This window comes from Castor canadensis, chromosome 7 (genome assembly GCF_047511655.1).
Source record: "Castor canadensis chromosome 7, mCasCan1.hap1v2, whole genome shotgun sequence".
NCBI lineage: Eukaryota > Metazoa > Chordata > Mammalia > Rodentia > Castoridae > Castor > Castor canadensis.
This window is the reverse complement of record NC_133392.1, coordinates 62288794-62302829: the sequence shown is the minus strand read 5'-3', so window position 1 is coordinate 62302829 and position 14036 is coordinate 62288794. Positions and strand designations below refer to the sequence as shown.

The 14036-nt window shown below is 40.9% G+C and overlaps 1 protein-coding gene across 7 annotated transcripts in view; it reads left to right on the top strand.

Moving 5' to 3' along the window:
* The window catches only part of Ascc1 (activating signal cointegrator 1 complex subunit 1), a 142331-nt gene that overhangs the window by 114062 nt on the left and 14233 nt on the right, over positions 1-14036 (top strand). For 5 of the 7 annotated variants that reach the window (XM_074079088.1, XM_074079090.1, XM_074079091.1 and 2 more), the window contains exons 8-9: positions 4559-4683; positions 8378-8463. In XM_074079088.1, coding sequence (XP_073935189.1) covers positions 4559-4683; positions 8378-8463 — 211 coding nt within the window. Of the gene's footprint in view, positions 1-4558; positions 4684-8377; positions 8464-9493; positions 9568-14036 lie in introns of all 7 variants that reach the window. The other 2 variants (XM_074079092.1, XM_020161910.2) reach the window with 2 other exon arrangements.

The window sequence follows — 14036 nt, the reverse complement described above, 5'->3', positions numbered from 1 at the left end:
GTCTCCCTGTTTCTATATGCTGACATCCCTGTGCACTTGTTTTTCCCTAACAGCTGACAGAAAAGTGAGTGCCATTCAATTTTGAAGGGTGTATTTACTTTCAGACTTAAGTTAGGTTGTAACATTTAGAAATATTTCAAAATTTAATCGTTTTGTAATGGTGTTAGTTGACCAGAAACTTTTAAACCCAGAATAGCTTATTTGTTTTTCTACTTATATAACCTTATGATCCACAGGTAAGTACTGGAGTGATTATGAGGTTATATCTTCCTTTTTATGCTTTTCTGTACTTTCTATAATTCCTATAACTTTTATGACCAGAAAAATTAAGATAAGTGTAAGGACCCTCTCCCTCTCTTGGGGTGTGTGTGTGTGTGTGTGTGTGTGTGTGTGTGTGTGTGTGTGTGTGTTTGCGTGCGCGCGCTAGGAATCAAACACAGAACCTTGTACACACACATTTATCTCTTTTTTGGTGTAATAGACATCTCTCTTGTCTGGTTTTCATGCCTTTAATTTTTCCTTGTGTTTCTTGCTTCTTAGAAACCCTCATTGAAGCCAGGTGCCAGTGGCTCAAGCCTGTAATCCTAGCTACTTGAGAGGCTGAGATTGGGAGGATCATAGCTCCAGGCCAGCCCAAGCCAAAAATTTCACAAGAGCCCCATCTCAATGGAAAAAAGCTGGGCATGTAGCATGCACTTGTCATCATGGCTACAGCAGGAAGCGTAAAATAGGATCATGGTCCAGGCTGGCCTGGGCAGAAAGTAAGACTCTATCTCCAAAATAACCAGAGCAAAAAGGGCTGGAGGCAGGGCTCAAACAGTAGAGCACTTGGCTAGCAAGTGCAGAGCCCTGAGTTCAGATCAGCAGGTGCAAAACCCTGAGTTCAAATCCTAGTACCACCAAAAGGGGAAAAAAAAAGAAACCCTTCTTGTTTCCTGTGGCTTATTTAATAAGCTTGCCACCTTGCCTGACCACAGCAGTTTCACAGCATGGCTTCAGCCTGCATTTCCGCCTCAGTCATTGACCTTTCCTCTGCATAGACTTTCTCATAATCTTTGAATGTGTTGTGTTCTCTGGCATTTGATCCTTCCATCAAAAGACAAAGTTCTATTAGAATCACCTCTGTCTCTTGACTGTAATGCATCAGGAAATCTGTCATCTCTTACCTCTTCCCCTGCCACTGCCCCAGCCACTATGACAACTTCATAACTGCCTTCCTGCTTTCATCCTGCCTCCACCACTGACTGTCCTCCACATAGCAGCCAGATCTCATCATTCTACTGCAGAAAACCCTTAAGAGCTCCTTACCTCACTCAGTAAATGCAGCCCCAGAGCCCTTCTTATTTCTTCCATCTTGTTTCACTCCATGCAGTGACTTTGTTACCATTTCTCAGTCATCTCACACATACGCTTGCCTTAGATGTCTGCACATGCTGCTCCCTCCTTCCGGGATGCTTTCCCCTCAGATCTCTGCTCAGATGTCAGTTTATCACCCTCTGCCACCACCTAATCATGTTCTACTCCTGTTTTGCTATTTCCTTTTCTTCCAGAGCTTAGCCTATCTGAGGATGGCTTCTTCCTCTGGAATAAAAGCTGCTTGAGGGCGTGCACTTGTTTGTTCACCTATGTATCCCATCTCCTCTGAGCACATCATCTCTTTCTGTCTCCTTTGAGATCATCTTCTGTCCATTCCCAAGTTTCATCTTCCTTCTCTGATGGAAAATTACTTGGTATAATTAATATTTTCAACTTTTTCTCATTGTAGACAAACACAACTAATCTTTCCTTAACTCTGTGTCTTCTCATTACCAACACATGAACACATTTGTTTCTCTCCTTTTTTTCTTCTTGTGATACTGGGAATTGAACCCAGGGCTTTATGCATGCTAGGCAGGTGCTCTGCCACTTGAGTTATGCCCTATGCCCTTTTTGCCTTAGCTATTTTTTGATAGGATCTCACATTTTTTACCCAAGAATGGTCTGGACTTCAATTTCCTACTTAGGCATACCATGTAGCTATGATAGCGGGCTATACACCATGCCCAGCTCACTGGTTGAGATGTGAACCATGTTCCTTCCTGTCTGCCTCCTGAGTAGCTGGGATTATAGGCATGAGCCATCTCGGTGGCTCCTTTAAAATTTCTGTTTTTGTATGTGGTACTGGGGATTGAACTCTGGGTCTCAAGCTTACTAGACAAGTACTCTACCCCTTGAGCCATGCTCCCAGCTCCCCCCTTTCAGGTTTCTTAAAAAAGTATGTGTACTTATCACCCCTTCCACCCCCCAGTCTGGTTTTTCCCTTGGTTCTCCATCATGTGACTTCTGTCTCTAGTGTGCCAACAAAACTGTAGACATAGGTCTCTAACAGTGGGAAATGAGAAGATGTTTTTTACTTTACTTTTCCCTAGTGTTACCCTGTACTGATTATTCCCTGTTGTAATTTTCTCCTGTCTCCTTATCCTTCCCAGCTGTCTCTGCTAGTTCTTCTCTGCCTGAGTAGAGATAAGGCTCTGCTTGAAGTTTTTTCTTGGTTTACTCTGAATCCTCCCTCCCATGACTTGGTAGTGCTGCTTGGGTGCTCTGTCATTTGAACCATTTCCCCCAGCCCTTTATGCTTTGGTTATTTTTGAGATAGGATCTTGCATTTATGCTCAGGCAGACCTGGATTGTGATCATCCTACTTTTTGCTTCCTGCATAACTGGGATGACAGGCCCAAGCTACCACACCCAGGTTTTATTGGCTGAGATGGAATTTCTGGAACTGTTTTCTCCCCTTCACCCTGCTGTGTCTGCATGGGCACCTGCATCTCTCTCACAAACACTTTTCAGTCCTTTCACTCCCTTTTCTCAGTTCTCACTGCCCCTGCCATATCTTAGAGCTTCATCACTTCCTCGTTTATAGTGTGATCCTAAGAGCATACCCTCTGAAACCAGGCTACGTGTGTTCTCATTTTTTAAATTTATTTTTAAATTTCAGCTAAAACATGTTTTTAGTGCTGAGATTGAATCCAGGACCTTACATATGCTAAGCGTACACTGTACCCCCAGATCCTAAGGGAGTTTCTATCTATCTATGTATCTATTTATGGTACTGCGGATCAAAACCAGAGCCTCATGCATGCAAGGCAAACACTCAATCACTGAGCTACACCCCCAGTTTGATTGATTGATTGATTGATTGCTGTAATGAGGATTGAACCCAGGCCTGGCATTTGCTAGGCAAATCTGTATCATTTGAGCTGTGCCCCTAACCCTAAAGAATTTCCGTGTGTGTGTGTGTGTGTGTGTGTGTGTGTGTGTGTGTGTCTGGAGGTTGAACTCAGGGCCTTATGCATGTCACACATGCACTCTGCTGCTGAGCTACACCCCTTTCGTATCCTAATTGTGAATCTTAGTATTTAAGTGATCTTGGTGAAGTATCATAACTTCTCTGTGCCGTGGTTTCCTCATTGGTGACATGAGGATGCAGCATGCTTAGCACAGTGCCCGATGCATTGTGTTTGTTGATATTTCTTCAAGGAAGGTCTGGTGGAGTGGCTCACATGCTAGAGTGCCTGCCTTGCAAATATGAGACTGTGAGTTCAAACCCCCGTACTGCCAAAAAAAAAAAAAAAAAAAAAAAGAAGTCAAGATAATTTCTTCAAGGAAGCAGTCACCAAGTGATCCCTTTGCTGTTGCTTTCTTCCTTTCTCCTTTCTACCTTGAAAACATTTGTCATTCAGCTATGGAGTCAGTTTTCCAAAGTGGACATTGGATCACACATTCCCTGTTAAAAGTCTTTCTGTGGCTCCCATGCTTGTATATTCAGCTTGTTTCCATTGTCCTTCTTCTCTCACTCTGTTAAGTTGTGTTAAATAATCTGCAGTTTTCCATAAATGCTGTGATCTTGCATGCCACAGCATCCATTCACATGCTACTTCTGCTTCACTTAACATGCCCTTCCTTCCCTGGTTCTATTTGTGAATCTTTAATGATCCTTCAGGATCATGTTTAATCCTACTGTAGAAACTTAGCCCTCTCACATACAGTTGGTCTCTTCCTTAACACTCCTTATAATGTTTTGCTAAGATTTCGTACAAGGGTTTGAACTCAACCCTGGGGGCTTTGCACTTGCTAGGCAGTGCTATATTACTTGAGCCACACCTCCTGCCCTTTTTGCTCTGGTTATTTTAGAGATAGGGTCTCACATTTTGCCTAGGCAGTCCTGGACTGAGATTCTCCTACTTTATGCTTCCCACCATCACTGGGTTGACAGGCATGTGCCACCGAAGCAAACAAACAAAGCACTGTTTGTTTCACAAGCAGTGTGAAAACTGTTGGTTGAGATGGTCTGTCTCACGAGCTCCCTGCCTGGGCTGGCCTCAAACCATGATCCTCCCGATCTCAGCCTCCCAAGAAGCTAGGATTACAGGCAGGAGCCCAGATCTCTTTTTTCCTTTCTGATGCAGGGTTTTGCACATTGGCACAGAGCAGATACTCCATATATAGGTTAAATTAGTAGTCAGGAGTTTAGGAGAGTTTACTGAGATTTCTGCACTTCTTTTTTCAATTTCTCCAGGCTGCAGGAATTAGTTGATCGAGTGTTGGAACGCTTTCAGGCATCTGGACTAATAGTGAAAGAGTGGAACAGTGTGAAACTGCATGCAACTGTCATGAATACACTATTCAGGAAAGACCCCAATGGTAAGTTCTCATAGAATTGTAGCACAGTTGTAATCAGCTGGGCCTTATGGTATTAAATAGAGGTTTAAACAGAATGGTCATCAAAGACTGTCTGCTACAGCCTCACTTTTAGATCTGTCACCTTGTTTTGATGAGCCTAGCAGAAATGGACAGGGACATAGCCAGCATGGGGCCATGGCTTCCACGTCTACTTCTGTCACATATAGGATCGCCAGATCTAGTAGATAAAAATGCAACATGAGGGCTAGGAATGTAGCTCATGGACCAGGTCCTGGGTTTGATTCCCAGCACCAAAAAAATAAATAAAAATAAAAAAGATACAGGATGCTCAGGTAAATTGTAAATCATCTGTGTATTTTTGTGATGCTGGGAATCAAACCCAGGACCTCACACATGCTAGGCAAGGGCTCTACCACTGAACTGTATTTTTTAGTATAAGTATGCCTCCATGCAACCTGTGGTGCTGTTATTGAACAGAAGAAAAAAGAAAGTAAGGTTAGTCATTAAAAATAAACATGGATCCCAGTTGGGGACTGTTTTGCCCCAGAGAATATGTGGAATTGTCTGGAGACATTTTTGACTATCATACATAAGGGATTGGAGGTGGGGTTTTAGTTTTAGAGTTAATACAACATCATCATATCATTTGTGGAGCATTTCCATCACTCAACAAGAGACCCCCATCCCTAACCATTGTCAGTCCTGTCCTATCCTAGTTCTCATTTCATCTTGTCCCACCCCTAGTTCTGCGTGCCACCTGTCTACTTTCTGTCTGCATGATTTGCCTATGCTAGGTATTTCCTGTAAATAACATCAGGCAGTATGTGATATTTTGTGACTGGCTTTCACTTAGCATAATGTTTTCATGGTTTACCCAGGTTACAGAATGTATTAGTAAAAAGTGAAAGATAAGCTGTGCGCTGCTGGCTCATGCCTGTAACCCTAACTATTCAGGAGGCAGAGATCAGGAGGATCACAGTTTGAAGCCAGTTCAGGAAGATAGTTTGCAAGACCCTATCTTGCAAAAACCATCACAAAAATAGGACTGGCAGAGTAGCTCAAGGTGTAGGCCCTGAGTTCAAACCCCAGTACCGCAAAAAAACAAAAAAGAGATGAAAGATAGGACTGGCAGAGTAGCTCAGTGGTAGAGTCCTTGCCTAGCATGTGACTCTGGGTTTGATCCCCAGCACCAGAAGAAAACAAAACAAAACAAAAAGTTCATGGGGCATGTTGGCGTGCACCTGCAGTCCCAATACTCAGGAGGCAGATGAAAGGCAAAAAGGTTTACGTGATATGAAGAGAAACTAAAGTATAGCATGTATTAGTACTTCTCTTTTTATTGTTGAATAACATTCCATTGTGTGAGCCTACCACATTCATCAGTTGGTGGCCATGTGTATTGTCTTCCTTTTGACTCATGAATAATACTGCTATGAACATTCAAATTTTTGTGTGGACCTCTGTTTTCAGTTCTCCTGGCTAAATAACTAGGAATGAGGTTGCTGGGTCAGGTGGAAACTTTGTGTATTTTGAGGAACTGCCAGACTCTTTTTCCAAAGTGATTGCTCCATTTTACATTCCCACCAGCAGGGCACAAACATTTTAGTTTCTCTGTGTCTTTGCCAGTACTCGTTATTGTCTGCGTGGGTTTTTAAATTATTATTATTATTATTATCATAGCTGTCCTTGTGGCTGTAAAGTTGTATCTAATTTTGATTTTGATTTGTACTTCCCTGATGGTTGATACTACTTACAGATCTTGAACCTGTCATTAAACATTTCACTCTTTATATATGATTTCTGTGTTTTAATATTTAAAATTTATTTACTAGTAATTTTTATTTTTGGCAGTACTAGAGTTTGGGGAGAGGTTTTTTTTTTTTGTCTTTTCTTTTTTTGGTGCTGGGATCGAACCCAGGGCCTCACGCATGCTAGGCAAGCGCTGTACCACCGAGCTACATCCCAGCCCAAGTACTAGAGTTTGAACTCAGACCCTTGGGTAGTAGGCAGGTGCTCTACTTGAGCCACACTCCCCAGCACTCAGCTTTTTTTTTTTAGGTTTTAGGAAGGATTTATTTTATTTAGTTAATTAATTTATTAACTACTGGGGTTTAAATAAGGGCTTCATGCTTGCTAGATGGGCACTCTACCACTTGAGCCACACCTCCAGTCCATTTTGCTGTGGTTATTTTTGGAGATGGGGTCTCTAATCTATTTGCCCAGGCTGGCCTCAAACCAGGATCCTCCTGATCTCAGCCTCCCAAGTAGCTAGGATTACAGGTGTGAGCCACCAGTAGCCCAGCTTGCAAGGACTTGTTTTAGTATAACAGGATGAAGTAGGGAGAAGTGGGGGGAAAAGGACAAATAACTCCTGCTCTCACATAAGAGCCAGCCCTCTGCTTTTTAATTGATATTTATTTGGTATTAATTCACTTGTTCTTTCAAAACCTTTTTCTTAACAGGGACCCTATTTTTAGGTTATGAAATATACATGGAAGTTGAGTCTGTTTTTTTTTGGCAGTACTAGGGTTTGAACTCAGGGACAAATGCTTGCTAGGCAGGCACTCTACCACTTGAGCCATACCCCGAGCCCTTTTTGCTTTAATTCTTTTTCAGATAGATTCTTGCACTTCCCCCCTTCCCTGCACCCTTGGGCTGGCCTCAGAGCACAGTCCTCCTACCTACACTTCTGCATAGCTGGGATTACAGTTGTCACTACCATGGCTGGCTTGTTTGTTGAGATGGGGTCTTGCTAACTTTTTGTCCAGGCTGGTCTCAAACTGTGATCCCAAATAACTGGGATTACAGGCATGAGCTACTGTACCTGGCCTGGGGTTGGGGTCTTTGATTAGGAGAATGCTTCTTAGAGAAATAGTTCCATAGTTACCCCACATATATAGCTAAAGATCAATTCTGACCTGGTACTCTCCAGACCTGAACAATAAAAGAATATACTCAAAGGAGGAAATAGGAATATTTTTGAAGCATCTTGATGATGCTTTGAATTTTCTGCTCCCTGTACTCTTCTCTGTATTGAATTTTTACTGAAAAAGGACATGAAATGATGTGTTGTTTTTTCTTTTCTCTGTTACCCTTTCCTTTTATATTACTCCTCTTTTTGTCCTTTGAAGAACATCTTTTGGGATATTCAACCTAAATTAACTCAATAAGTAGAGAGCACAGCTTTGTTTAGACCAAGGTCAGAGTCTGTAAGGATTCTTTTGAGTCTATAAAGGGCTCTTTTTCATTTGGGGTAGTCCTTAAACCCAAAGTCTGGGTACTGGCAGTTTTTACTAATAAATTTGCAAACATTTGTAATTTACACATTTAACGTTGCATGTAGTTTATCTTGGGTTTGTAGATGGCAAGGAATGCTTGGAGAGCACTGGTCTCACCCTCTAGCCTTGTAACTGGAGAACTGAGGGTCGTGGAGGAGGCGTAATTTGCCTAAGAATGTGACTAGTGACTCCTCAGATGATAATAGAAAGAACAAATGTATGTTGAGTGAGTTGGAGACAGATGGCATTAGAAGCTAGATCTCTTGATTCAAAGCTTGCTTTTCCCTCCTTATTGTGCTATTTTCCAAGTAGTACATGAAGTTTTGCTAGTAGTGCTTGTGTATCTATAGAAACCCAAGAGTACAAATAGTAAATAACCCAGCTCTCCTCTGACGTTATCTTTGGAATATTTACAGCTGAAGGCAGGTACAATCTCTACACAGCGGACGGCAAATACATCTTCAAGGAAAGAGAATCATTTGATGGCCGAAATATTCTAAAGGTCAGTGTGAAGCAGAGTGAGTTGGAACTCCTGTGGCATGTGTCCTGAATAAGGGAGGAGAACAAGTTGTTTGTCTTTACCACTAGAGTGTATCTTCTCATGTCTTTCATCGAGGATCACTGATTGAAAGGCTATTAAAATTTTTTAGTATTCTTAAAAACAGAGAGAAGTCTTCTTGACTTCGGCACTTTCTAGAGTACTTGAAATTCATGATTTAAGAAGCAATGACGTATCTCAGCTACTTGGATTCTAGGAATAAATTGATTTGAACCTAATGAGTTTTACTCTCTTCTAACCTCTGAAGGCTTGAGTTTGCATTTTTTTAAGTGAAAAGAACTGTGTGTCTTGTTCTAGTAGATTTTTCTCTTCACCCACAAAGTCATTCTGCAAGGTCGCTTTATAATTTATTTTTAGTCTGGAGCAATCCATGTTCTAAAAAGTAGGTAATCCATTTCTGACAGTTGAGGCCTTCCTTTTCTGAATTGCATTAATCTATGAAATTCAAATACAAGGGGTTCTTCAGTTTTACTTTTATCTTTCTCCTACAGACTACATTTTGTAACAGCCCTATTTGATGCCCTCTCTATAAGGTTAACACATCATTGTTGTTCTGGGCAAAGAGAAACAGTTTATACCAAGAGTGAGATTTTTGATTCTTCATTTTACTCGTTTTATGATGGTTTAGGGTCAGACACTTTCAAGGCCATGGGTGTTTTTCAGAGATGGAGGAGTGTGCATATAATAACATCAGACTAAGCTTCAACTTTCAAAATGCTTATTCCTTTTCCTTCCTTACCCCTCTTCCATTCCCTTACCCCATCCCTTGACAGTTATCTTACCAAATGCCTCATGTGACCCCATTTGCTCTAATTGGTGACATCACCCTTGAGCAATGTATGAGCTTCTTCCCACAGAGCTAATAGGCCATCCACTTAGGCAGGCATTCTAACACTTACCTTGCAGAGCCGTGCTGATTCCTTCCTTTCCTTGTTATTTTTCCTCCCTCCCTCTCTTCTTCCCTCTATCCCAGGATGTGGGTAAGTTGCCCAAGCTGGCCTTGAACTTGGAATCCTGCGTTAGCCTCCTGAGTAGCTGAGATTGCAGGCATGTACCACTGTCTATCTATCTGTCTGTCTGTCTGTCTGTCTATCTATCTGTTGGTCTATCTAGCTATCTGTCATCTATATATATCTATCTCTGGCTAGTATTTTCTTATTTGTGAAGTAGCTTTAGATCCAGTTGGAGTTAATTTCATTGTTTTCCCAGACCACAGTTTCTGTGTGATACAAATCTTTTTCCTCTTCTATTCCCTTGTTTGGGAATTTTCCAATACTATGATTAATTACTTTGCTTTTTGTTGTTGTTGACTAAGAAAGAAAATACATTAAGTGGGAAAAGAAATCTTTAGGAATGGCTTAAATGCAGCTTAGATCTCATGGAATTAAAATTAAAGTCCAAACAGTGTGTTGATTCAAGTCAGGCATTGAGGAGCCTCTGGGTCAGGCAGCTGTATGTGCAATATGGATCCCTCATTTGATACGGAGTTTCTCTCATTTTAACAAGTCAGTTTTCCACTTAAAGATGGTTATTTTCTTGTGTTGGGGATGTAGCTCAGTGGTAGAATGTTTGCCTAGCGTTTTCGAGGTGCTGGGTTCTATCCCTAACACAGGTGTGTGGGAAGGGATGGGGAATGCTTTGACTTGAAATTTCCTGAACTGTCCCATGATGACATGAATGTAGCTCCCTCTAGTGTTGGCAAGCACCACTGTACCAGTAGCACCCTTACCAATTCATGCCTCATCTGTTTTAGAGCTGGGCCCAGAGATTTCTCTCTCTGACTCATAGATACTTGTAGATGGGGCAGAGTCTGGAATCAGAACACAGAGTCTCAAAGATTTCAAATTCAGCATTGTTTCTGCTGCCTCCCATGATGCTCAGTGTTTAGGTAGAGATTGTTAGATATCTGAGGCTGGGCATATCTGTCTGAAGGGGGGATAATGTCTGACTAAAATTCATTTCATAAATGGTGGGTAATAGATATACCACTTAGTCTAAAAGTGAGACTAATTAAGAATCAGACTTTTGGGGCTCGAGGTATAACTTAGTAACAGAGCACATACTTAACATGCGCTAGGCCCTGAGTTTAATACCCGGTACCCTCCCCCCAATCAGACTTTTATATTAAAAGTAATCCTAACACTAACGGAAATGCTTACTGACTGTATACCATCTTCCAGACCACATACCCTGAAGATGAAGCAGTTACTATGATACAGTTCCTACCTTTCAGGGGCTCCTACCTTGAGTGTTAGATGGTTAGTGGGCAATTACAGTATAAAATGATGGGGCAAGAAGAGCAGTGCCTTTGAACACAGTTAGGACAAAGCATCCTGTAGTATAGCTTCTAATATTTTGCTCATTAATCATTGGTTCCAAAAGTATAATCTTTCACCTATGTTCAATCAAGGGAATTAAATTGCCTTGGAGAATAAAGGTAAATTTCGGGTCGCAGTAGTTGACCCCATGCCAGCACACAAGGTAATAACTGCATTTGCAAAGTAGCTATAGAGTTACTTGAAACAAACAAACAAACAAGCAAACAAACAAAGGATTTAAAAAAACAGTGGATCTTATCTATGTAGCTTTTGTACCAGACGAAATTATTATTTTACGAAAGAAAAAAGGTCAATTTCACTAACAAGGTAGGAGTTGGCTTATAGTAAACAGACAGGTTAGCTTCACTGGCCATTAGGAGCCCAGCATGTGTGCGCAGCATATTAACAGCTCCATGGGCCGAGGGTCAGGACTGTGGTGATGGGAGGTAGCTCTGGAAAAACCCAGCCTCTTCACCTATTCAAAGAGAAACAAAACAAGAAAGCAAGTCCTTGCTCACTGCTGTAAGAATTGAATGAATGGCCGCCAATTGCTATTCTGCTCCAGGAGGAGAACTGGTCATTTTGGCTCAGTGTAATATTACGTGTTCTGGGTGCCTTAATAAGAAAAAAAATCTCTAATGACTTTTGGAGGTAGAAGCCACATTTTTCTTTTGTATAGCTCTTTTGAGAGTTGTTGCAGCTGTAATAGAATAATGTCTGGTTAGTCCTGCTTAAAATAAGAGTTTTTTTTTTTTTTTCTAAGAAAGACTTTGAAAGAACTGACAACTACAGAATCATTCTCCTGTTGTTATTCAAAGCAGAAAAGGGGCAAACATATTCAATTTTGGTGTTTTTGTATGACAGAATGACACCTCCAAAAGGAGAATGTATTAGTGCAGATAACGTAGGCCAAATTAATAGAATGATGTCCCCTGGAAGAGTTTCCATTTCTAAGAGATAACAACAAAGAAGCTGTTTGTATAACCATAGGTTATACAAACATCATAGGTGATGAACCTGTAATTGGAGAAATCAGGCTGACCTCAACACATACTGCTCCCTCACTCTCCTCTTGGGAAGTGGAATGGTCATTTTTTGCCAGCTTCTGGAGAGAGACATGGTGAGTAGGCTTGGGGATTTGTGAAGTGGCAGTAAACAGTGAAATCAGTTTGCCAATATTCTGTTCTTAGTGGATGAACAAGGCCAAGTAGTAACTACTCACCAGCATGCTTCCACTGCAAAACCAAGAGGAGGCTTCTCATGCACTCTCCAGAGGAGGTGAGAGGCACAATAAAGGTACAGAGGGAGTGGGAAGCACTGCAGGTACAAGATCAGAGAGCACTGTACAAGTGCTATTTCCTTAGATACTTAAAAAAAAAAGCCAAGTACTATGGACATGAATTTATGCCTTTTCTATTTTATGTAGGAGACCCTTTAAATTTAGAGAGGAGATAAATAGTATTTAACTATATGAATTTTTAAATTCTTACCCCCTAAAAATATTTTTTAAAACTGTCTCACCACATTAAGACTTTTCTTGAAAGATGTGAATGAGAGTCACTCAAGTATTACATTTATTTTTGCTTTGGTCCCATCTGTATTCCTTAAAGCCCTTAAAAGGACAATCAGGATGAATAAATTTAAATGATAGCTTTGTTTAATTTTCATTACTTGGGAGTTTTTATAAGGGAGGAATGTTTAAAAACATACTATTTATTATTTTTTGCTGAAAAATATATGCAGAAAACATATTTGTACTGTTTAATGAATAATAAACAGAACAACTGCTGCAAGGTTAAAAAGAACAAGTTTCACATGCCCCCTCTCTGACCAACTTTTTAGTCAGTCTACCTTAGGTACCAAAGACATAGTTAGTTTTTTAAACACTCCCAGTAAAGAGGCTTGTTTTGAATGAACATTTGTTTCAAAGTATTGGGAAGAGTTGTTGTATCTAAGGATTTTTTCACTAATGAATCTAAAAAATTTTTGCCATATCCAAGAGTATCTAGACATTCTTCTGTTACCTTCTAGGCGTCCTTTTGCATTTTACATTTGGGTCTGTGATCCATTTTGAGTTAATTTTGATAAAGAATGAAAGCTCTCTATCAAGATTTTTTTTTCTTCTTTTTTCTTTTTTTGACAGTACTGGAGTTTGAACTCAGGGTCTTGAACTTGTTAGGCAGGCATTCTACCACTTGAGCCATGTCCCTGGTCCTTTTTTGCTCTAGTTAGTTTTCAGATAGGGTCTGACATTTTTACCTGAAGTCAGCCTCAGACCTTGATTCTTCTACTTATGCCTGCCTCCCTTATAGCTAGAATGATAGGCACACACCACCACTTGCAGCTTGAGTGTTAAGATGGGAGGTCTCACTAGCTTTTTGCCTGGACTGGCCTCGCATCAGGATCCTCCCAATCTCTGCCTCATGAGTAGCTGGGTTTACAGGTCTGAACCAGGATTCTTTTTTTTTTTTTTTTGCATGTGGATGTACAGTTGTTCCAGCATCAATTTGTTGAAAAGACCATTTTGGTCCATTGTGAGTCTTTGCTCCTTTGTCAAAGATCAGTTGCTTGTATGTTTGGGAGTCTATTCTGAGCTCTCTGATCTGTTCCATTTATCTACTTGTCTGTTCTTTTGCCAGTACCACACTGTGTTGATTGCTGTAGCTTGATGTTGGGTAGTGTCAGTCCTCCAACTTTGTTCTTTTTTTATTGTTGTTTGAGATCAAGTTTCACTATGTACCAGACTAACCTTGAATTTGCAATCCTCCTGCCTCCATCTCCCCAGTGCTGGATTGAAGGCCTGTGCTACCACATCTGGCTGTCTCAGCTTGACTTTGTTTTTCTCTTTCAGTATCAAATTGGCTGTTCTGGTCTTTTGCAGATCAGTTTGTTGATATTCAGCTTTCTGGGATTTTGCTTAAAATTGTTTTGAATTTATAGATCAAGTTTGGAAGAACTGATATCTTGGAAATGTTGAACTTTCCTTGCAGGGTGCTGGTGGCTCACACCTGTAATCCTAGCTACTCAGGAGGCAGAGGTCAGGAGGATCACGTTTCAAAGTCAGCCAGGGCAAATAGTTCAAGAGGCCCTGTCTCGAAAAACCAATATTATTACTGTTTTCCTACAGCTTGGGTCTGAATCATGGACACTAACTGCGTGAGCCTTAGCACTTTTGAAACCGGATGACCAAAATTCAAT